At 36.1% G+C, this 22,712-nt stretch overlaps 1 protein-coding gene across 3 annotated transcripts; it reads left to right on the forward strand.

Moving 5' to 3' along the window:
* The first annotated feature begins 701 nt into the window (after positions 1–701).
* ttk (ttk protein kinase) lies at positions 702–19,560 on the forward strand. 3 transcript variants are annotated; one of them, XM_015355508.2, is made up of 22 exons: positions 702–837; positions 2,675–2,761; positions 3,051–3,273; positions 4,146–4,252; positions 5,739–5,882; positions 6,195–6,309; positions 6,414–6,492; positions 6,660–6,748; positions 6,965–7,067; positions 7,580–7,688; positions 8,086–8,255; positions 8,349–8,476; positions 10,488–10,635; positions 10,754–10,840; positions 11,488–11,645; positions 12,168–12,319; positions 12,667–12,791; positions 13,095–13,163; positions 14,983–15,159; positions 15,887–15,983; positions 18,314–18,399; positions 18,906–19,560. In XM_015355508.2, exons 1-22 carry the CDS (start codon positions 717–719, stop codon positions 18,981–18,983), a joined length of 2,652 nt encoding a protein of 883 aa, XP_015210994.2. In that variant the 5' UTR covers positions 702–716; the 3' UTR covers positions 18,984–19,560. The 3 variants fall into 3 exon arrangements, with proteins under 3 accessions (XP_015210994.2, XP_015211005.2, XP_015211014.2); XM_015355519.2 differs by having other exon boundaries at positions 712–833; XM_015355528.2 differs by lacking the exon at positions 702–837 and adding an exon at positions 2,203–2,245.
* The last annotated feature ends 3,152 nt before the right edge of the window (positions 19,561–22,712 follow it).

The raw sequence follows: 22,712 nt of genomic DNA on the forward strand, positions 1-22,712 counted from the left end.
CTTCATCCCTACACTGTAGTACAGTACAGTGCTTACCTACCTAGCAGCAACTCCACTATACAACACATCAATATTCTGGTACAAGAGTAATAGTGCCACCTGTGGTGCACTAACATTTGGTCTTATCTACATTCTGAGATAAGGCTATAAGGTTATTGGCTACTGTTAAACACCCCTGGGAGCTCAATGCCCTGGACAAAAAGTCACATCGATTTCGTATTTTTTATTTAACCTTTTATTTTTTATTGTAAGTTACAAATAGTTGCATAGTTACAGCATTTAAATATGTTTTGACGCCTGAAACAACAAGGCTTTTAAAACACATTTTGTAGCAATATACTTTACTTCTGGTCCATAAATCATCATTTGGCAGCTTTAACTGTTGTGACTAATATTATCTATTTTGTCTTTATCCTTAAAAGTTTTGTTCCATTATTAATTACAGCAATAGTGGAAATTCGTGCTTTGGAATTAGTAAAATCCGTACATTAGATTTAAGAGCTTTCAGTATTCGTATTTTGGGAATTTGTTCCATGTACGTAGGTAAGAGGGAGATTAAATCTCACAGAACAAAATTATGTAAACTGCAGGCGAAAGCTGCTTTTCTCAAAATAGGAGTTTCCGGCGGCGGCAGAGTAACAATAAATCCAAGACGGAAGCTGTAGGACAGCAACAGCGCAGCCTCTCTGTGATGACGCAGCGATACAAACTGACCAATGGGCGAGCGTGCTGAACGGAAATGGCGAAATTTGAATGTTCTGGAGAGGAAAACAGTGGCAATAAGGCTGTTTCAGCTTCATGTGGAGATAATCTTGCAGATATGTTCAAGAGCAGTAAGTATGTGTGAAATATACCATCAAATTTATATAATTTAATGTAGGAAGTCTGCCGATTGATCGCCTCAAGAGGTATTTCTGGAGCACAGTGTTTTGAGGAGGTTGCGGAGATGGAAATTGCAGACTTTTTGATTGCAGTTCTGTTTTTTTGAATGGCTGCATAAGGGTTGGGCAAAGTGCATTCACTTTGTGTTGCGTTTTGCCGTATTTTGTTGTTTATATTTATTTTTTTTCACCTCTTTAAGGTGAGGCGTGGGAATGTGTAGTTTATGAAATCCAATATTGATATGTTTCTTTGACGAGGACGTAAGCATTCCTAACGGCGAAATAAAACAATAACGGCAAACTCGGTTGAATGGTCGTGTAGACACGCCTTTTTCTATAAATAGCGATCATTTATATATGTCTAGGTTTTCTTGGAGATTTGAATCCCAGTAAGTGCACTTTTGTTTTTAAGTAAGACTTAACGCTCGATAGTGATTATAGTACACTAAAAAAACTGGATATATTATATGTTTTTATCATTCTGAAATTGTGTGACAGTATCACCACGTATCTGAGACGTTTATAAAAATGAAATTTTACGTAAATTATTAAAATAATTAAAATTGCGAAAGCGGTTTAATGAAAAAAATCTCCTGTTTTGGAGGTTGGTCACCCACACATTCCTGACATATGACTTGTTTATACAAGAGCTGGGTATCCCCCCCGGTCTGAAAACACTGCTTTCAAACGCTAAAACCTTTTTAATAAGCGTGATGCAGACGCTAAAATTCAGTGGTTTAATTATAGAAACAAAATTGACGGTTTATTTCACACATGCTTTCCGTGGTTAAACACACACTCGTATGGTTGTGAACGGGTGATCGGAGTCCAGTTTGAGCCTCATCATACATTCTTTGGGAAAAAAAATAAATTATTTGTCTATTTACAAAGATAGATTAAATTAAATGAGAGTTAAAAGATTTTGGATTTAAGTACAAAATTTGCAGTGAGAACGCAGGTTTCACGAAGAGAACTGTACTGCCTGTTATTAAATGTTTTGCAAGTAGAGTGAGTGGTTAAACGAGTTAGATCAAGTAGAAGGTGTTTACACACAATATGTACAGTTTAGCGCTCCTCGCTTGAGCTCAGCCAATAAGACCTATTTACACCTAAATCGGATTATATGTAGAGATAAATTCATTCTCTCATTTATATGTTACATGTTGGATTACAATGGGCGTGACTATTCTGTGGCAGACGGGAGACTATTCATGATAGGTGACCTATTAACCCGCTTGTGTTGTGACTTCTGTGAACTTGGGTGATATTTTGCACTGATACCATGGAGACTTTAGCTAGAAGTGGCCATTCTTTTGGAGGACCCCTACAGCTGTGTTGTCTTACAGTTCCTCACAGCATATACCGTACTGTGTCGTTTACAATTGTGGGGTAGTGAATACTCGGTGCTAGTGTATAAATACAAACAACTCCGCACGGATAATTTTAACAGTAACGTGGAGGTGTTTATTTTTTTTTAAGCTTCTCTGGAGTTTAACATTGCTCCAGTCCTCATCGCACTTAAGCGGCATAGACGACTGCCTTGATTTTCCAATGTTCTTTTGCTGCACTACTGTTGATCTATTTCGGACACCCTAACATCTGAATTTTATAAATATCTGCTCAGCATCTATTTCTACACCTGTACTGAAACAAGGTTTACAGTAAACGTAGATTGTAAATTATTTTGCATTTCTAAAGATGTGATAATACTAGCTATGCGCGATAAGTTTCTTTTGCTTTTGTTCGTTATTATTACAGTAACTAAGCATTCCAGATTTTATTTTTACTTACAGCCATGGATGATGAACAGCATACACAAAAGCAACTTGCTTTGCTTTCTGCAAGACTGAAGAATATTAAATCAAAGCTCTTTGATGAAGGTAATTACATTGTTGCACTATAGTATGTATTTGTTTAATATTTTGTGCATTTCCGTACAGATTATAAACATTTCTCAATGACTGCAAAAATGCTCAGTAATAGTCAAATTAAGCTTAAAAGCAAAGCAGATGCATGGTAGTTTATTATTATTGGAGTTACCCTCAGAGTTGTTAATAAAAAGTAAGCTGTTTTTTCTCAATCTGATTTTATAGAAGTGTTAATGAATTCATTTTTATTCTTTATTTTTCTTTGTCACTTAATACTTTTATCTTTTGTTTTCTTCCTTAGATGATACCGACAGCTTAAAACAGATTTTAAGTTCCAGCTCACCCGAATCATGCTTGGCCCATTTAAAAAACATAGAGAAGAGAGGCAACCCTCATACAGATCCATGTCTTCTAAAGAAGCTCGTTGACTGTTATGGTCATGTGTTTTCTTGTCTACCAGTAGAAAAGAACTGTCGCAATGAAAGCTATGCAATGATGCTGGTCAAGTTTGCAGAATTGAAAGCGTAAGTATATGGGTTCATATCACAGACTCGTGTGTGTGCTTTGCAGTGGTATCAGTGAAAAACATCCATTACTCCTTCATTGCTGCCTCTCCATATCTGCTGAGTAGTTCACCGTTTTTAAAGGCTAGATGAATGCTCAGTGCATTTTGGAGACACAAAGACAGGGAGAGAGAAGCTTGGGGTCAGAGCGCCGGGTCAGCCGTTTATACGGCACCCCTGGAGCAGTTGGGGGTTAAGGGCCTTGATCAGGGGCCCAACGGAGTAGGATTCCTCTGCCGGCCACGGGATACAAACCGGCAACCTTCCAGCCACAGGGGCAGATCCTTAGCCACAGAGCCACCTCACTGCGCCAGCCACCGAGGAATGTAGCAGAATGCTAGGCTCATTGGCAGTTAGTGGCTCCATCAGTGATAGATGAGATGCTTTTCCATCTTTCTATATTAAATGATGAATGGCTCTGGAGACCTGCATGTCAAAAGATTGAATATATACAGTAAGAACGTGAAAATAGAAATTTCATGATTCCCCCCCAAACATTTAAGAGTTTTGTGTATTTTATAAAAAATATTGAGGGGTTTTGCAAAATCCTTGCTTCCGTGTTTACAGTAGCATACTGTTTGTCTCATTCTTTTGCTCAAGGACAGACAATAAATGTTGCCAGAGAGCTGAGTCTTTAAAACCATTAGGTATGTTCTAGAACCAGAAAAATATATAAAATCATGAATAATTATTCATTTTTTGTTCAATAATTATTTGATTACTTTTATTATGAAAGCAAAAAACTCATAGTTGACATGTAGCAGTACAGTATTTTAAACTGCCAAATGCAGATTTCATTGATAATTCAGAGGTTAATATTGTTTTTGTTGCAGCATTGAAGACCCCGATGAAGCACATGATTGCTACAACATAGCTCGGCTGAACGCCAAGGGTTTTGCTTTTGTGCACATTGCTCATGCTCAGTTTGAACTTTCTCAAGGTAATCCCAATGCTTAAGAGGAGTGTGCTTACTTATTCGCTTGAGTTAGAACTGAACCTATGCACTTCAGTTAGGGGTTGTGTGCTAGTTTGTTTAGGACTGTGTATTGGTGAAAGTCATAGTAAGCAGACATTGAAAAAATCAAGTAGCCTGTTGAAATGCCGGCTGATAGAAGAACTGATTTTAGCAGACAGCATGGCTAATTAACTGTTTGTACTGTTTCTGACTGAACTGTAAATGCAACTATATAGGAAATCAGACTTAAAGTTCATGTCAAAGTAATTGTTTTATTTTTACTAATGTTAAACTACTTTTATCTTAATCATTTTTGTAACATCATACATTTGTCGAGAGCTTGTGATAGTTTAATACTGTTACAAATGGGGGGTTATGAAACTGGTGAGAATCAGGAATTGACCGAACGGTTTAGTCAATAAGGGAAATAATTAATCATAATCCCCCAACTTGTCTTTTCTAGCAATATACCCGAGCAGCTGATATACTTAGAGGCACATTCATTCTTTGTTCTCTGGCACAGCTCTGTTGAGAGGAGTAATAATCCAGGCACACTTGGTTTGCAAATATTTATTGCAATGACAAGACATAAACTACACTACACACAACATACAACACACAAGTTACTTTATGTACAGAGTTTACAAACAAGGTGTTTCAGAGGCCTAACATTCTGGTCACCTAGAAAACCCCAGACTGCTACTAAGCACTAAACTCTCAATGTCTACAGAGGCCACACAAGAGGTGAGCTGCCATCTAACTTAATACAATGCAAGCTGCAGTTAAATCTCTCTCTTCTCCTTGTTCCCTGGATGCCAGAAAATAAATGTGAGCCTATATTCCTATCCATAAAAATGCACCCTAAGCAGGAAAGATGTTTCTAATTGAGGTATCTTTTACCCAGGAAACCCAAGTTCCCTAAAAACACAGAAAAGCACGCTCTTCTGGCTTACTACACATATAATTCTGTTTTTTCTCCGCTGCAAACATCGTATATGACAAATGTGTTCAACTAGACAATTTGTACAGACATAAGTATCCTGGAATGTTTCTTTTCTGCTTTTTTTGGAATTAAAGCTAGACAATGGATAAACCAACTTTCAGAACTTTTTAGCTATGCAAACATACATACATTGTCTGTATAAACCTATACACATTTTGCACATATTTTGTTTTTACAGTGACTATGATCATCACATTTTGCACCCACCTATGTATTTATTTTTTATTTATTTATTTTTATTTATTTTGTTGTCTTTTGTTTTATAACTATTCTGATGTCTGTTTTTGCTTCTCTTGGGCTGGACTGCTGTAACACATCAATTTGTGTTATTATATATTATAAATACTTATAATTATTTGATGTACCTATGAATTATTTCAAATGTTATTTTGAGGCATTTATCATTTACTTTATTGTTTTAGATGCTTAAACATTTTTAATTGTAAAAATACCTTTTTATTTTTCCAGGCAATGTGAAGAAAAGTACTTCAATACTACAGAAGGCATTGGAATTAAACGCTAGACCTGCAGAACATTTGGAGATGGCACTGCGGAATTTAAGATCTGGGAAACAGACATTGGTGTCCCCTGAAGACAAAGAGAACCTGATAGGTTGATCTATTAATGTCCTTCTGTTTGGAAAAATCACCACTACATGCATTTCTATTGCATGTATATAATCATGCAACTAATTTTCATCAGCGTTTACTTTTTTCCCTCTGCATTTGGTACAAGTTGCAATGGATTTGTTTTAGTTTTATTCCTCTAGAAAACATTTTATTGCTTGAGTGCTTTCATCTCATAACATTGTTTTCCCTTTGATATTGTGTCAAGGAATAGTATAATTAGTTGTGGATATGACTATGAAAGATGTTAAAGCCTTGACATTCTCTTTTGTACAAATACTGATTTTCCTTCGTACAGTGTCAACGTATGATGCACAAGATTCTGTAAAAAGAAGTCTGGAGTTCCCAAAAAGCAGCAGAAGCAGTGAAGGGACAGGAGATCTACAGCTGAGTGGTTCATTCTTTTCTCAAGGGTAGGTCATTATTAGCCTGAAAGACCTAATAAACAGACATTCTGATTGGAACGTAAGTGTTGTCTTTAAAAGAACCGGAGTATAATGTACCTTTTTTTTTCCAGTATGGATCTGAAGCTTGGGTCCCAAGAAGAACAGGGCACTTGCGGATGGAAATCCAGTGCGCACTTGAAAAAGTCTGCGGTATGACACTTTTGTTTTTTATGAAATTTTCAAAGCTTCAGTGCTCATTTCCTGAAAATTATAAACATTTAAATGTATGAATTATGTTGTGAAAGATGTTCATATACAAAATGGGAGACACAGTGGAAATGTTTTGTTTAATGTCTTGTAATTCTTATGCCTTACAGGTAGGAAGAGTTCCCATGCAGCCACTAACAAATCCAGATTTTGATATTGCTGTCAAAAAGAGTGACCTTTCCTGCAGTCATCTGAAACGGTAGAGTAAAACATATATTTTATGTCCTGTATTGTTGGTTTGTAGTAAAAAGATTTTATAGGAAAAGGTGGTTGTTTTCAGGAAATGTTTTTCCTTCTTTGAAAAAACATTAGGAATGTTACCTTTAAGGGTTTATCACTGTTGTTTCTCAAAAGAATTTATCAGGACTCATTGAGATGCTACTTTATTGTGTTAAATTTCAGTTTTGCTTTTTAGGCAAACTTCAGGAACAAGAACAAATCAAATGTTTGTGCCCTCATTGTCCAAATCAAGTAAGAATGGTGGTGATGGAGACTCCTACAGTCTCTTAAACCTAAAGGTACATTGATTTTTTTTTTATTAATATAAATTCTTACTTTGGTAAACATTGAAAGTGTCTCCATTTATAAGAGTCAGACGTCAAAATTATTTTAGATTAGTAACTAAAAATTGTTCCACATCTCTGCTGAACTGTGAAAAACGTCCATAAGAAGAATAATTCAATGAATTATTTTTTTGTAAAGTTTATGTCTTTGTAAAGTTCATAAGCTCATTAGTGAGCTTAGTTTGTTCCTAGAATTTGTGCACAAAATTCAATAGCTATATTTCCTTTAACTTATTTATAGTTTTTACTTTTCAAAATGTCTATGAATATTAATTGTTTTTTACATTTTGATTTAGGCGTTATAATACCAGGCCTCTCTGAAAAATCAGCTAGATAAGAGTTGGAATGTAAATTTGAAGACTGTCTAGACTGGACCTGTACATCATTGTTTCATAGGGGCAGTTAAGGGTCTATGCTATTCTTCTCAAGATTAAGAAATCAAGATTTTATCTCTACTTTTTCTTCAGTCATCAAACATCAGTCCTGAGAACAGCGGCGCTGAGCTGCCTATAGTTTCTGATTCAACAATGACGCTTTTGAACAAAGTAGACAGAAATGTTACTCCTGGAACAGAAGGTAGGTTATCAATCATTTCTAACAAACCTCTTTAGATTTTTTTCATATTTAACCAAAATACAATTCCTTGTAACAAAGACACAAAGAAACAGTTACTCATAAGGTGTGCTACATGTTTCGTACAGTTTCTGTCATCAGTGACAGTGCTGCACTGGAGATGGGTTATGGTAGAGAGAGGATGGTGGTAATGTGGATGTGGTTGTTTGGGGGGGAAACTGGTTTCTGTCTATGCTAATAATACAGATATTGTAGTTAATACCAAAGCATTGAAGTATTCTCTAGGATAGCCTGCATATCTTAGAACACAGGCAAATCAGTTCAAACCATAGGCAAAAAATGTCTTAAGATGGTTACTTTGATCAGAAGTAATTTGCATTTTTTTCCCCTCTTCTTAAAGGCACTCCATTGCAAGCACGGACTTCTGTATCACACAATAAAAAACAAAAAGATGCACCATCAAACCTAAAGATGTCTTCAAGTCTGGAGCAAAGCAAGCCTAGGCCTAAAGACCCTCCATCACATGCCTTCAAAATGCCAGCACAAATAAATAGACAAGCCTTCCTTGAGGTCAGTGCGATGTTCTTCAGTGCCATGTTTTTTGGGGGGATTTGTTTATTCATCATGTTAGAGTTATAATGCTATTGTTATGAATCCCCTTAGGACAAGCGGTCACCTGCAGAACATGCTCAGCATCAAGTGCAAAACTCTATTCCAGCACCATCCAGACAGTCTTCAGAAATGGTCTTTGAGACTCCAAAATACAAAAAGTCTGGCTTGAATACAAACAGGTATGTTTGGAACATCAGATTATAAAAAGGTACATTTGTCTCATGTATATAGTGTAATTTGTGCTCAGACCTTTTAAGTCAGTTTGCATCTGATTTCATGTTCTTATGTTGGATTATATGCAATATCCTCCAAAGGTATTGGGACAGTGAACTCTTAACTATTGTTTGTATTAATTGTATTTTAATATTTACTTAAGCTCTACCCGTTTGGGTCCATTAAATTGATATTGTTGAATGTTTTTATTTTGAAGGTAGTTCCACTTGGGCAATGGGTTTACAGGTTACTCAGGTGGTTGGTCAGATGTTTACAGTTGGGTAGTTAGGAATTGCTTAAAGATTTGTGAACATCCTATCAACCAACCTCACTTTGACTGGTCTATAATTGAAAGTCAAAATGAAAACAAAAGAACGTTTTATTAAAGAGAATCATGTAGCTTTGAAGCTGAAAGAAAAACCCAATGAAGAACCATAGCACAGACATTGTGTACTAAAATGGACAATTTGGGTGCATAATAAAGAAAGAAACCAGAGGTATGATTACCAATCATTTTTTAGATTGAACTCCAATTGAGTAAGCATTATAGACATGCTGAAGAAAAAATGAAACCAGAACATCCAAAGAATATGCAAGAACTCACAATGGCTGCAGCAAAGGCTTGGAAAAATATAATGGATTATACCAAGAGTTTGATGAGTTTAGTGGAAAACAGATTACATGCAGAAATTTTCTCAAAGGAACAAATACAATAAAAGTGTGGTATTTGTGGGTAAGGTACCTTAATTTGCAAATACAAAACTTGATACCATATGGAGAAAAATGTTCATGTCTATAGTTATGTTTGTTATAACTAAGCTATATCAGGATTAATTAAAGTCAGTAATTATTGGTAGTATTTTTAATTATAATTGCTGCAAACTTCAAAAAGCTATTTTTTTCCCTTTAAAAAGCAAGTTATTGCACATGCAGATTAGATGAGTGTTATATCTTACCCTGTATTAGATTAGATTTTTTAATTTTCTTTGCTTTTTACATTATTATTACTTTTAGAAATGCAGCACAACTGTGCTATAATAAAGTTATAGTCACAGCATAGGAATAACAGCGAGGAACTTAAATTAAGTGTACTCACTCCTTGTCTTGCGATTTGTGTATTTCTCTTTATTTCTTTGCTATAATTTTCCACAAAATCCGTGATAACTGAGACTGTGATAACTTAAGGGACAATGGAGTATATATTTAATCTTTTATTTCAACACTGAGTCACATACAGCATCACTTTAAGTCATAGTATCATAGTACGATAACAGGTCTACACACAACACACATCTAATGCTTTCCTGAAGGAAACTGAATGAAGCTTTCCCCATGGTGCACTGCTACCCAAACTGTTTGTTAATCAAGCTGTGCCTTGGCCACAGAGACTGGTGTAGGTTGGGCGAAGTGTTTCGTATGATGAAAATGCTGTGGAAGTGGGTGCCCGAATTTTTCCCCTGCTGCACAGTCCACACATAGATTGAATTTGGTCCTTAAATGTGGAAAAAGTGGTCACTAATAATTTTGTGCGAATATTCATCATGTGGATGTTGGGGTATTACTGTATGGGCTTTTGCTCTTTGATATTTACTGTGCCAATATTTATTTTATCTTGAAATTACTGGATTACACAGCATATTTGTTTTTTCATATGGTCAAATGTATACTTGGAGTTGCCCAAAAGGATAAGATATATTTTGCTTATTATTCCGATAATGACGAATACAAATGATATAAATTACAAATATCGACTTTATCCCAATACTTTAGGATGGCACTGTATGTTGAAATAGGGCATTGTAATTCTTTTAACCTGGAATTGCGTGACAAAACAAAATCAATCACCAAAACAAATTTTAGAATTCTATACAAGTCATAAAAATAAGATGTATTATGTTTGCAGTGATGCAGATTTATATCATTTTAATGGAATATTTGATGATTATGAAGATCTAAAAAAATCTTTTTTTGTGACAGCTGTGTTACTCCAGTTTTGAGGACAGACCATCCAGCAATGGGGCAAACGTTTACACCTTACAATTATGGGTCATGTCAGCATCCAGGCCAGCTGCAACAACCTTCCACTCCTTTCAGCCAAGTCAGCTATGCACAACAGCCTCCTCAGGTAAAGAGATTGTGAACTTGCATGTCCATTATAGATATAATTATGTAAATGCTAATAGAGTTACGGATATGACCTTATCCGTGCATCCCTACTATTGTAATACTTTTTCCAATTGTAGGTTCCTGCGTTCTCCAATGAGTCAGTTACAATCAAAGGCAAAGCCTACTTCATTCTCAAGCAAATAGGAGTTGGTGGTTCCAGTAAGGTAACCCCCAGTTTACTTTTACTTTCTAATGTCTTCTAGGTCTGCTAAATGATAGGTGTTGTTTAAGTAGGTCTCGGTTGCTGGGGTTCAACATTTTATAATCATAATTTGTCACATTATAATTATTGCTCATGCTATTTGTAATGCTGTGCTTTTTTAATTTCTTAAAGCATTTTCAGTATGGGTGAAATAAAAGCCTATAGATATTTGGACAACCAGGACTAAGACTGTCCAAGAATAACTAACTCTAACTACTTTGTTAAATGCATGTTTAATCAACTTTAACAAGCTATTGTAAAATAATATTTTGAAAAATATTGTGACTTATGGAATGAGTCTACATTGTTGTATTTCATATATCATTGGTATCACAAATTGTAATAATCTATGTGCATTTTATGCGCATATATATCTGAAAAAAGTAAAGCACTTAAGATTATTGGAGGCATATCTGGGCTCAAAGAAGTGAGCATCATAATTGTAGTACAGAAGCATATCTTAAAATCTATAAGCATCTGATTGGAGTTCTTAGGGAAGGAAATATGATTTGAAAGTTTGTACTTTCTCTGGGGGCTTTGGAATCGTAGTTACCTATATTTCTTTGAAAGTGTAGTTTCTGTGCATGATTTTTAATGTTTTATTTTCAGGTGTTCCAAGTTCTGGACACCAAAAAGCAGCTGTACGCTGTTAAATATGTGAATCTCAAGGAAGCAGACAGCCAAACCATTGAAAGTTACAAAAATGAGATTGAGCACCTTAATCACCTGCAACAATATAGTGACCAGATTATAAAGCTTTATGACTAGTAAGTGAAAAGAATGGCATGTATTGACTGTAGTTAACATTTAAAATGCTTTCATTTGTATCAGTGAAATTGCCTATTCTGTTGTAATTATTATACAATATATTTCTTCAATTGCATTTTCCGATCATTTGACAGATTTTACTTGTTTAAAACACGACACGCCTCTAGTGTAGAAAAGAATGATGACATTTATGTTCACAATTTGTTGATTTTCTTTAGGATGTGTGTGCTGTTTTTTAATTTAAAAGTAATTTTATTAACATGTTATAAAGAAATGCGGTGGATTTTAAGTTTAATATTGTATTGTAGTTTTCAAATTTCATGTAACATTGTTAAATAGCTAAAAAATCAAGACCTTTTTAATTTAAGTTTCAGGACTTAATGCTGCAAGAATTCAAAGCTAGTGATTTTTTTCTAGAAAAAAGTTATTTGATTAATCACTTTGAAACTGGACATTAGGTGTCAGAGAACTGTAGAGCTTTTTGTGTGTTTTGTGCCTTATTCATTCCTTTATCATTTCAGTGAAATCACAAACACTTATATCTACATGTTAATGGAGTGTGGGAACCTTGACCTTAATACTTGGCTGAGAAGCCGAAAATCCGTAAATCCCCTGGAGAGAAAGTTCTATTGGAGAAACATGCTGGAAGCAGTTCATACAATCCACAAACATGGTAAGAACAAGTTAGTATAATAAGCATGCTGGAGTGGAATAGATTTGTAGCAGCACATATAGTATAGTACTGTAATGTTTTTATTAGGAGTCAGTAACTTCGGTAAAGATCTTCTTGAGGTCTTGCTAGTCTTGTTTGACGGGGGTTCCCACTACTGGTCCTGGAGGACCTTACAAATAACTAATATCATGTCTGAGAAATTATAGTTAACATAATCAAATACATATTTAAAAATTATATTAAGATAAACTTTACAATTGTTTATGCTCAAGGGACTTCTCAGTGTCCTAGAGCTGTAACAGTATTTTTGCACCACTTGACAAAATATCTTTTTATGTTTAAAACAGGTATTATCCACAGTGACTTGAAACCTGCCAATTTTGTAATTGTGAATGCATCACTCAAACTCATTGACTTTGGCATTGCCAACCGTATCCAGCCTGATGTGACCAGCATTGTAAAGGATTCACAGGTGAGTGGATGTAAGACTGCAGTATAAGACATGTATTATCATCTCTATTGGATAGAGCCCACTCTACAAATGTGCATGTATTTTAATGCCTCCTTAAATATTGCACACAGCTACTTTCCTAATACTTTTCTGGTTTATATGCTATTTATTTCTTAGTAATCTTGTTTTATTTGGTATGTCTTGTGGTTAAATTGGTAATGCTTGCTGCTTACATTGCCCCATTGGGGAGATAGTTTGTATTGTATCTGTGCCATTTAAAAATTGCATATGCTAATGATAATCCTGCATGCTTTCATGGTATAGGTTGGAACCCTCAACTACATGCCCCCTGAGGCAATCAAGGACACCACCTCTTTTGATGGAAGGTCTAAGGTAAAAGCCTCTCAGATTATTTGTGTTGTTTAATGGTTACGATCTCATTCTTAGAAATTATTCTTCCCCATTGTTTTGTGATTGGATGATATTGAGTGATGTGCTCCAGATCAGTCATCATGAGAATCAGTCCTCCAGGCACAATTTCCAATCTGTGTAAATTACACTGCACCACTTTTCTTGATCCCATTACAGATATTGGAAACTTGAGGATAAATGTGCCTCTCTCTGGCAGGATATTAGTGGGACGAAAAGCACTGGATGTCTGGTGCACAGACTTCCCTATATTGATTCTTGGTCTTGATAAATGTCTTCCTGAAAGCTTTTGTGTAAGTGGCTTAACCAGGATATAGTCACTTAAAAAGGCTCATTGAAGTGATGAAGACATCCGTATCCACCCTGCAGCCACTATATATTTTATTTACTGTTTTTCTAAAGACTGTTTACTAGAGGTCTCTGATTATAGACAGCCTCAATGGAGTGATTGTTATACTGTGGTACACCTCTTTCTGAAGATTAAATGGTTGATGAATAAAACAAGTAATGTGCTTAATTAAGTGAACTCTAGTCCTTGAGGTCTGATTCAAATGATGTCTGAATTGAAGAGCTCGTCTGAAATGGAAAAATTGTTCCAGGTATCTAGAAATGCCTGTCATATGCCATTCTTATCGCAATATGTAACATTCTCACTGCTAGGGCCAAATATCTTCCTCTTTGTATTTTGTAATAAAAAAAATCACATTTATGTGAAATTGCATAACACTTACTCCACCCTCATCCATAATCACTGCCTCAGACTGTCATGAAGAAGGTACCTTTTGAGAGTTTTTCCAATGAATATCCTCATAGTGAACGTGCAGTGAACAAACAAAAAAAATAGAGTGGGATTTGGGTGTAGTGTATATTTGCAAACTAAAGGTTATCTGTCAATTTTCTATTAGATGTAACATTTGTGGATTACAATGAAGCAGTAGCTTGTTAATTAATCTATTTCTTTTTTAAAATTCCTTTTAAAAAGGAATGCTCATAATACAACTATGTTCCTTAGCTGTGTAAACCGATCTAAAGGTACAATTCCTAGCCAGGAATTTACTGACAAATCTTCAAAGGTTTGTCATATGACATTCAAATTTATATAGCTAATCTAAAGTGTTTTGATGAACTTTCAATCGCATTTACATGTAAGCAGTAACTTGTAAGGAAAATTTCATCTCGTGTGTAATATTGCTTGAAATTGCTTTGAAACTAAGGGACTAAGCACCAGTTACACTGCCATATACTAGGATTTAGACGTTTATGGTAAGGCACTAATGATATGTTTGCAGCTGCATTGCTTCAATAAAGTGAAAGTATGCGCAGCGTATTGTACTTTTGACAGTTACCAAAAACTTCGCTTTTGAAAAATGGCGGAAGAATATGAAAAAGATGCACAACATTAAGTGTAATGTCTCAAAAGCAATTCATGCTGTGCTGTCTAAATATTGTTCGTCAGCTTTAGTTCTCATTGTGAAAAAGGTGTGCAATATTAACAGAATCTGAAATTGAGAATGTCTCCAGGACCTTCTGCTGTTTGAGTATCAGTGTGGAGGAGGAAGCTACAGGAGGCAGGTTGCAATCCTGACCAAACAGATTTTGCCCTTAATTATTACAGAGTGCTAGTCATTGAAAGCATTAGTGAGTGTAGCACATGAGGCACAGGGGTCACAGTAACGGAAACAGCAGTCGACTTCTGAGGAACACAACATGACAATGTTTCTGGACACAAGCAGTAATTCATTATGAATGTGCTATACTAATGACTGTTTTTGTTCGTTCTTAGATCAGTCCTAAAAGTGATGTTTGGTCACTTGGATGCATTTTATATTGCATGACCTATAGAAAGACTCCATTTCAACACATTACGCACCAGATTGCAAAACTGCAAGCCATAATTGACCCGTCTCATGAAATTGAGTTTCCGGAAATTTCAGAAAAGGACCTTCAGGATGTCCTCAAGGTATGCATTTTAGTTCTCGAGTTCATTTGCCTTTTCTTACCAGCTACACAACATAAATACACAATGTGCAACAGTTCAGCCTCATTTTTTCCATCTTGTTCATGGGAGCTATAAAAATGGGGTGTCTTGTTGGTTTAAGGAGGGGGGGTAAAGTGATCACCTCTACTTATCCATATTGGAGAGAGATTTGAGATGAATAAGTATTCTGCTGCAAAGTTCATCATCTGGAAGTGGAAAATCATCTCCGCCTACTGGTGGGAAAAGTGCTGTTAAAAAGTGCTAGTGATGAAGTTTCCTGCAGTTGGTCCAGTCCTTTAGCTCCCAAATTGAATCATAGACAAAGTCATTTCATTTGTTTGAATTTGTTCAATAATGTTAAGCAGAAGTGCAGATTAGTGTTTCTGTAGTTGTAATTTTATTTTCAGATGTAGCCATCCCTTTCTGGTTATTTTTAGAGAAAATATAAACCTCTTAAATGTAGAACTCTGTTGAACTTATGAGACGGAATTATATTTTTTTAAATTGATGTCCCTATTTCAGTAACTTTTATTTAAAATGTATTGTTCCGGTGTTATTCAATACATTCTCTGTTTTCATTCTGATTTCATTTCATGTGAAATGCACTGGTAATATGAGCTGGATATCAAATAGTTAAGCAAAGGTGTGAAATGTAGTATGACATTTTTGAACAAGGAACAAGAATAAACAAACATTTCCTGTTTCATAGCGGTGCTTGGTACGCAATCCAAAAGAGAGAATCTCCATTGCAGAACTTCTTGCGCATCCATATCTCCAGCTGCAGCCACAGCCCACACCCGAACCAGGTAATACAGCTATTGAAGTTAGTCACTTTATCAGAAAGGCTGGTTTGCAGTTTTCTTGAGGGGGGGGAAGACCCATATAATATGCATGCTTAGTTTGTTATAGTGGGAGGAGATTAATAAAAATCCTTTTGTCACCCATTTTCTGAGCCTGGTCAACATGTTGGTTTACAAAATGGGTGGGGTTCAGAGAACTTCTTGAACATTTAAGAAGTAAAATGGACAGTGGCAGGTGTTGTATAAATAGGTGAAATCATTTTGTTTCTGAGTTCTTAAAAGCCATTGCTAAATGCTGTTATTACAATTTGAAACATCGTGGAATTTGTAGTTGGGGGGCTAATGGGTTTAAAACATCACATTTCATTGAGTTGTCCATGAATATACTTAATGTTTCAAGTCACTTGCTGTTCTGTGAGTTACTTGTGACCGTGCAGGACCAAGTAATGTTCTAGAAAGTAATACTGGAGATGTTTTGTAATGTTAATTATTAATAATATACACAGGCTATCAAAAGTATTTAGCCCCTTTGGAATTTTGTGCATTGTTACAATATAGAACCATAATGTATTAAATTGGGAGTTTTTGCTATTGATTTGAAAGAAAACACTCTACAGATTATACTACAGATTCTCCTAAGTTAATTATAAAATAGAAAATGACTGAGTATTCACCCCTTTGAGACAATATTTGGTAGAGGCATCCTACCAACTGACACTCATAAGTCTTTTTGAATACGTTTCTACTGGCTTTTTACATTGCAGTTTTTGTCTGTTCTTGTTTGTAAAATTGCTGAAACTCTCTCAGGTTGGATGGGAACTGATGAACAGTAATTTTCAACTCCTGCCAATGACTTTTGATTGGGTTGAGGTCCAGGCTTTGGCTGTATGTTTTGGGCCGTTGTGCTTCTGGATGATGAAGCTTCTTCCCAGTTCCATGTGTGTTGCAGGCTGCAGTAGGCTTTCCTGCAGGATTTCTCTGTACTCTCCTCCTGTCTTCACAACTCTTCCAGGCCCTGATATAGCGAAGCTTCCCCATAACGTAATACTGCCACCATCATGCTTCACAGTAGGGATGCTGCTATGCTTGCGCCAAACATAGTTTACCGTTGAGGTCAAGAAGATTTATTTTGGTCTTGTTAGGCCATAGAATTTTCTCAGTTTCTCCCTCTTGCCTTCTGGCAAAGTAATCAAGGTTTGATGGGAGTTTTTTGTCACTTTCCCATGAAGCTGAAAGTTGTGTAGCACCCAGGCACTTGTCATATGCCCAGTTAATCCCATCTCAGCCATGAAAGACTGTAATTCCTTTAAAGTCGTGACATGGCTCTTGGTGGCCTCTCCGACTAGTGCTCTTCTCACCTGGATACTCAGTTTTTGAGGACACCCCGTTTTTCAGTTTCACAGTTGTACCCTATTTTCTGCATTTGGTATAGTGGTCTTTGCTGTGCTTTGGGGGATATGTACTGCCTTGGAAATTTTCTTGTATCCTTCCCCTGCTTGGTGCTTTTCAATAATCCTATCCCAAAACTATCCCAGTTCTTCTTTGACTGTTCCTTTGTCTTAATGATGTACAGTAGTTTTTGTTGGGTGTTGTACTATTCAACTTTGGGACCTCCCAGTGATAGGTGTATATTTACCCTGAGTTCATGTGAAACAGGTGGGCTCTATTCAACAAATTGTGACTTCTAAAGACACTTGGTTGGACCTGAGCCTATTTAAGTGTATCATAGCAAAGGTGACAAATATTTATGCAATAACTTATGTTCTGTTTTATATTTATAGAATATATTTCTGAAAATATAATTTTTTTCACTTTATTTTGACATTATTGTCAATTATTGTCAATCAATGGCAAATAATCCCATATAAATATATTGTGATTCCTTGTTGTAACACTGTAAGATATAACATCCGGGGGGGTGAATACTTTTGATAGCCACTGTATCACTTGGTATAGGTCACCCTTCCGTAATATCTCAAAAAACTGTATTCTAGAAATTGCTTAAGCCTGGTGCTTTGGATTAGAGCACTGAAACAATCTCTGGAGGCCAATTATGGAAACAAATAATGGACAGATCACATGCTTTCAATACCCTGAGATTTGTAAAAGTGAAATGAATGCATGAAATTCACTTGATTAGACAAACTATAGTTATAAGTCGTATAACTTAAATAGGGTGACTTATTTATGCAGGCAATTTAAAATCTATATTTTAGTCCAAATCTGGACCTTCTGCAATGGATGAAAGCATTTCTTTTTATGAGTTTGGCTGTGCTATTTGTGTATCTAATTACTAGAAACGATGCACAAAATTAACCTTGCTTCATTTTCTACAGTTCAGTTCAACAGTCAAGAACTGAAACAAATCTTCAGCAGTCTTGCAGCTTTAAATTCACCAAACAGCATTTCAAGAGCTGCCAATGTAAGTATTAATGCAAGTTTTAATGACATTTTCAGCTTATACTGACGTCTCAATGGAAGGTGTAAATTAGTTTATCAGTGACATAAAGGACTATAGTATTGTTGACTGTTGGCTTAAAAAGGTTCTAATGGTGTAATTGATATCTCTGTGTAAACTGTTGATTCAAAGGGACTCCGTAGTGATGCAGTACTTTATTAAAAATGACATGCATTGTGAGAAAGTCTCTCACAGATGTAATTAGTCTAGGAGATACATCTGTCTTCAGGGTAAGAGCAAGGACACAGTTCCCAGGAAAACGTGCTGTGTGTTAGTCCAAGAAGAGCAGACTACAGTAGGCTCATTGTATATAACAGTAATTAACCCACGAACAGTTCTTGAGCTTAAAAGTCACACCCCTGAAATGTACATAATGCAATTTTATGGTTAACTTTGCCTCTCCTATATGTAATATAAAACCTGTATGTCAGGGTATTGCAATTAACCTAATAACCTTTTTTTTCTTTTAGAACTTGGCAAAGATGTGCAGCACTGGCAAAAAATTTGACCCGTCTGAATGCGTGAAACCTTCTACTAACTCCTCCTGAGACCAGGATGGCTGTGACCGTTGCGGAAACTTATGAACATTTCTTACATCTTTTCTGTCAGTCAATCATTGCTTTTTTAAATTACACTTCTCAGAACCCTCAACAGGGATCTTATCAGCAGCTCCTCGTTGTTTAGATTTCTGACTACTGCTCTTGGATGTTTCCGTAAAGGTTTTTATTCTCAGTTATGGTGTATTTCTCACATGTGAACACTTTGCTGTACAGTTGTTGGAGATCTACACCCAGAAAGAGCTGGTGTAGGGTTATAAACCATTATAAAACAAGATGTACTCTAATTGACAAACATCCTACATAATCATATTTGGGATATTTAGCTACTTCATCTCACTCGCCATTTTTTGTAAATGCATATGTTAAATAAAACAATGTTCTTTGTAAGCCGCCTGTTATTTTTTCAGGGGGTACCAATTTATACCAGTTTTCCATGTGAAAGCATTTGGCTCAGTTCTTGTATAATTGTGCAAATTGGATAGAAAGCTCAATATAATCATCTTAAGTGTTTATTAATAGTGTATTGTAAGCCTAAATGTACCTTCATAAATGCATTTTAATCCAGTATTGTTCATTAGCAGTATTGTTTAATGGAACAAGTAAAGGTTTATTCCATGCTAAAAAGAGAAAAAAGGAAACAATGTTTTGGCTGAAGAGCCTTCTTCGGGTATGAGGATGTTCTGTAAAATACCGTATTATCATACCAGTTCATAGGTTTGTCACGTTAGAAAACTCAACCACATTTATGCAAATGTGATGCAATTCATGAGATACCAAACATTCTCAAATTAATATGGTAGATAGAATTAGTAAATAAGAAAAGATAAGATGGTCACTAGAGTCCTAATGTCTTAAAACAGTGGACTAACCAGCAGTCATTCCATGAGTAACTAATTCAGAAATCTAGTAAACTGAAAATCGAGATCAGATTGGGTTTCAGGACCACACAAATGGATAAGCAATGACAGACCTTGTTCGTACATGTCTGAGGTCATGGTGTACTGAAGGAGCCTTCAGCTTTTTAGGACCCTGGAAAGCTGTGAAAAAGCTTAGTGTGATGAACATTTTAAATAAATGGATCTACAAAGAAGGTAAATCTATAGAATGGAGAGCAGGGAGTTAAACTGTAAGGACTCTACAGTTAAGTACTTGTATCTAAATGACAGACATGTTCATAAAGATAAATGTAGGAACACAAACTGCTGCATCAGTATATGACTGATGTGAATGATTGCTTGCATTTATATAGCTCTTTTCATTCCAAAAGGCTTCACATGTAAGGGGATCTACTGCATCCATCACTGAATTGCAAAACACTCATCTGGGTATTGCATGACAGCCTGTTTGTGCCAGCAGCCACACTATACAGCAAATAAGGTGGAAATGTGTGACATTATTTTACCAATTGAATTAAGAAGGAAATTTGGTCAGGCTGTGTAAGCCCAAAATGGAATCCCCACTCTGTTTATTTAGAGAATCTTGCTTAACTAAGCAAATAAACTTCTTTTAACAAGCAACAGCAGTAACAGTTTCAAACAGAGCATATACAAATTTGCCACAAGCTCAAGGATATCTAGTCAAATATCCACTCCTGGACGAGTGAAAATCAGATTTTATAGCAGTGTGATTTCCAGATCTTTACTGGAAGCTTGTGCTACTATATGGTACGTTTAGGGAAAACATAACCAAATTAATGAAGAACAAGAAAACAGACTGAGTTATTACGACACATCTTCAAAAATGGATACCTCATTCATGAAATGAGGTTATTGGACACTGGATTAAATTAAGGGGAGAGAGTGGAGCTGTGGATTTATTTAAACTACCTTCTGAAATCTACCACGTAGTGTTTGCCACTCAAGTTTTCTTTTCAGGGGTAAAAGGTTGCATTCTATTTAGCATCAGTTAAGAGGGCAGACTAACTTGTGGAGAACTAAATATTTTAAGAAAATTAGTTTACGTATCCTTATGAAGATAAGGTTTAAGGTTATCACTGTAAAGGATCTAATTGGAAAGGCTAGATGCAATATATTTTGGCTCTAAGATCTCATTTCAATTGTAAATATCAGTTATGTTTTTATGTCTTGTCCGTAGTTCTGTTTAATAAATACTGTACATGTCTTTTAAGCTATTGCTTGTTTATTTCTCCACCATTCAATAAAAATGTTAAGCCTTTTTTTATTAAATTGCTTGTACTGATTCTGGTCCCAGGACCTAGATTTTGAAAAGTCTCATGGTGATATTCTACATAAAATATTAATTTCTAAACTGATAGCTGTAGCCATCATTGAAACTGACTGAGAACAGGTCAACAAACAGCAGTACAGATAAGTGATAAATGTTCAGAGCAGTCTTATTAATAGAATACCCCAGAGATGTGTTTTAGCACCACCGATGCATATCAATGATGTACTGTATCCTGGTATAGAGCAGAATCGTGGTGTGACACTACTGCTGCCTCCCAACTCTTTCAGAGTTCCTATTTCAGTTCTGGAATGAGATGCCTTTTATATTCAGTTGACAGCTCCTTGTGTTTTTTTCCTCTTTCCAATGATATGCTGTTTAGGTTGAGATACACTGCTATCACTATCTGCTATGTAGGGGTGTAACCCTGGTGTCCTGGCCAAATTTCCCATTGGCCCTTACCAATCATGGCCTCCTAATAATCCCCATCTCTGAATTGGCTTCATCACTCTGCTCTCCTCCCCACAGAGCTGGTGTGTGGTGAGCGTTCTGGTGAACAATGGCTGCAGGTGCATCATCCAGGTGGGGCTGCACAATGGTGGTGGTGGAGGGGAGTCCCCATTACCTGTAAAGCACTTTGAGTGCTATATAAGTGTAAGCAATTATTATTATTAATATCACTTCCAGAATGCTGACTCACGTTACCATTAGTATGCAACTTTCTGATGATGGGTGGATTCTGGTATAGATAAAAAAAAACTAGGAGCAGCAAGGGGGTTCAAAATATTAAAATACAGAATATGACTTTATAAAGTTGTCAGGTGATGTAATGTACACAAGTGGAGGCACACGGGTAGGAAAAAAACATCCACATAAAAATGGTAAGCAACTTAAAAGATATTAAAGATATAATGATGTGTTTCAGAAAGACATTGGTGCCGTATACTCAGTGCAAGGAAGAGCGTCAGAGGTGCATTCGCAAGCTTAAAGGCATGTCCTGCACTCACGGGTTAACAACTCAATACATTTAAGTTTCGAACAGAAAATACTATAATGGGGACCTGAATGCATTTAATGTTAGAACCTCACATGCTGCTGATAAGGATCCCTAGAGACGAGCCTTTTTAGGTACTTTTGTTTGGAACCTGAGTTCAAAATCCTTAAAAGTGAAACACAAAGTGGAAATCGAGAAGTAAAATTAAATCTGAGAACAGGGGTTGTTACTTTGCATAAAGGTGACAAATGGCAGGCATCGTGGGCCAGCAGGTTTATTCTGACACTTCTATTACAACTAGTAATAATCCCACCAATACTGTATATCCAATAGATGTATCAAAACCATGAAACACTGGCGATGTCTACTGCCGCACTTCCGCTTGGGTCCAGGGTAACCTTTCGTCCGTTGCATAGATACGCTGGAGCTTGAAAATGACGTTCCATCAGCATTCCCGTGAACCGGTCATCCACGTGTGGGGAGAAAAACCTCCGCCCTCCTTTTCCGCCAACCAGAGCGCAGTATGCCTGGTCCCGCCC

Source organism: Lepisosteus oculatus, chromosome 2 (genome assembly GCF_040954835.1).
Source record: "Lepisosteus oculatus isolate fLepOcu1 chromosome 2, fLepOcu1.hap2, whole genome shotgun sequence".
NCBI lineage: Eukaryota > Metazoa > Chordata > Actinopteri > Semionotiformes > Lepisosteidae > Lepisosteus > Lepisosteus oculatus.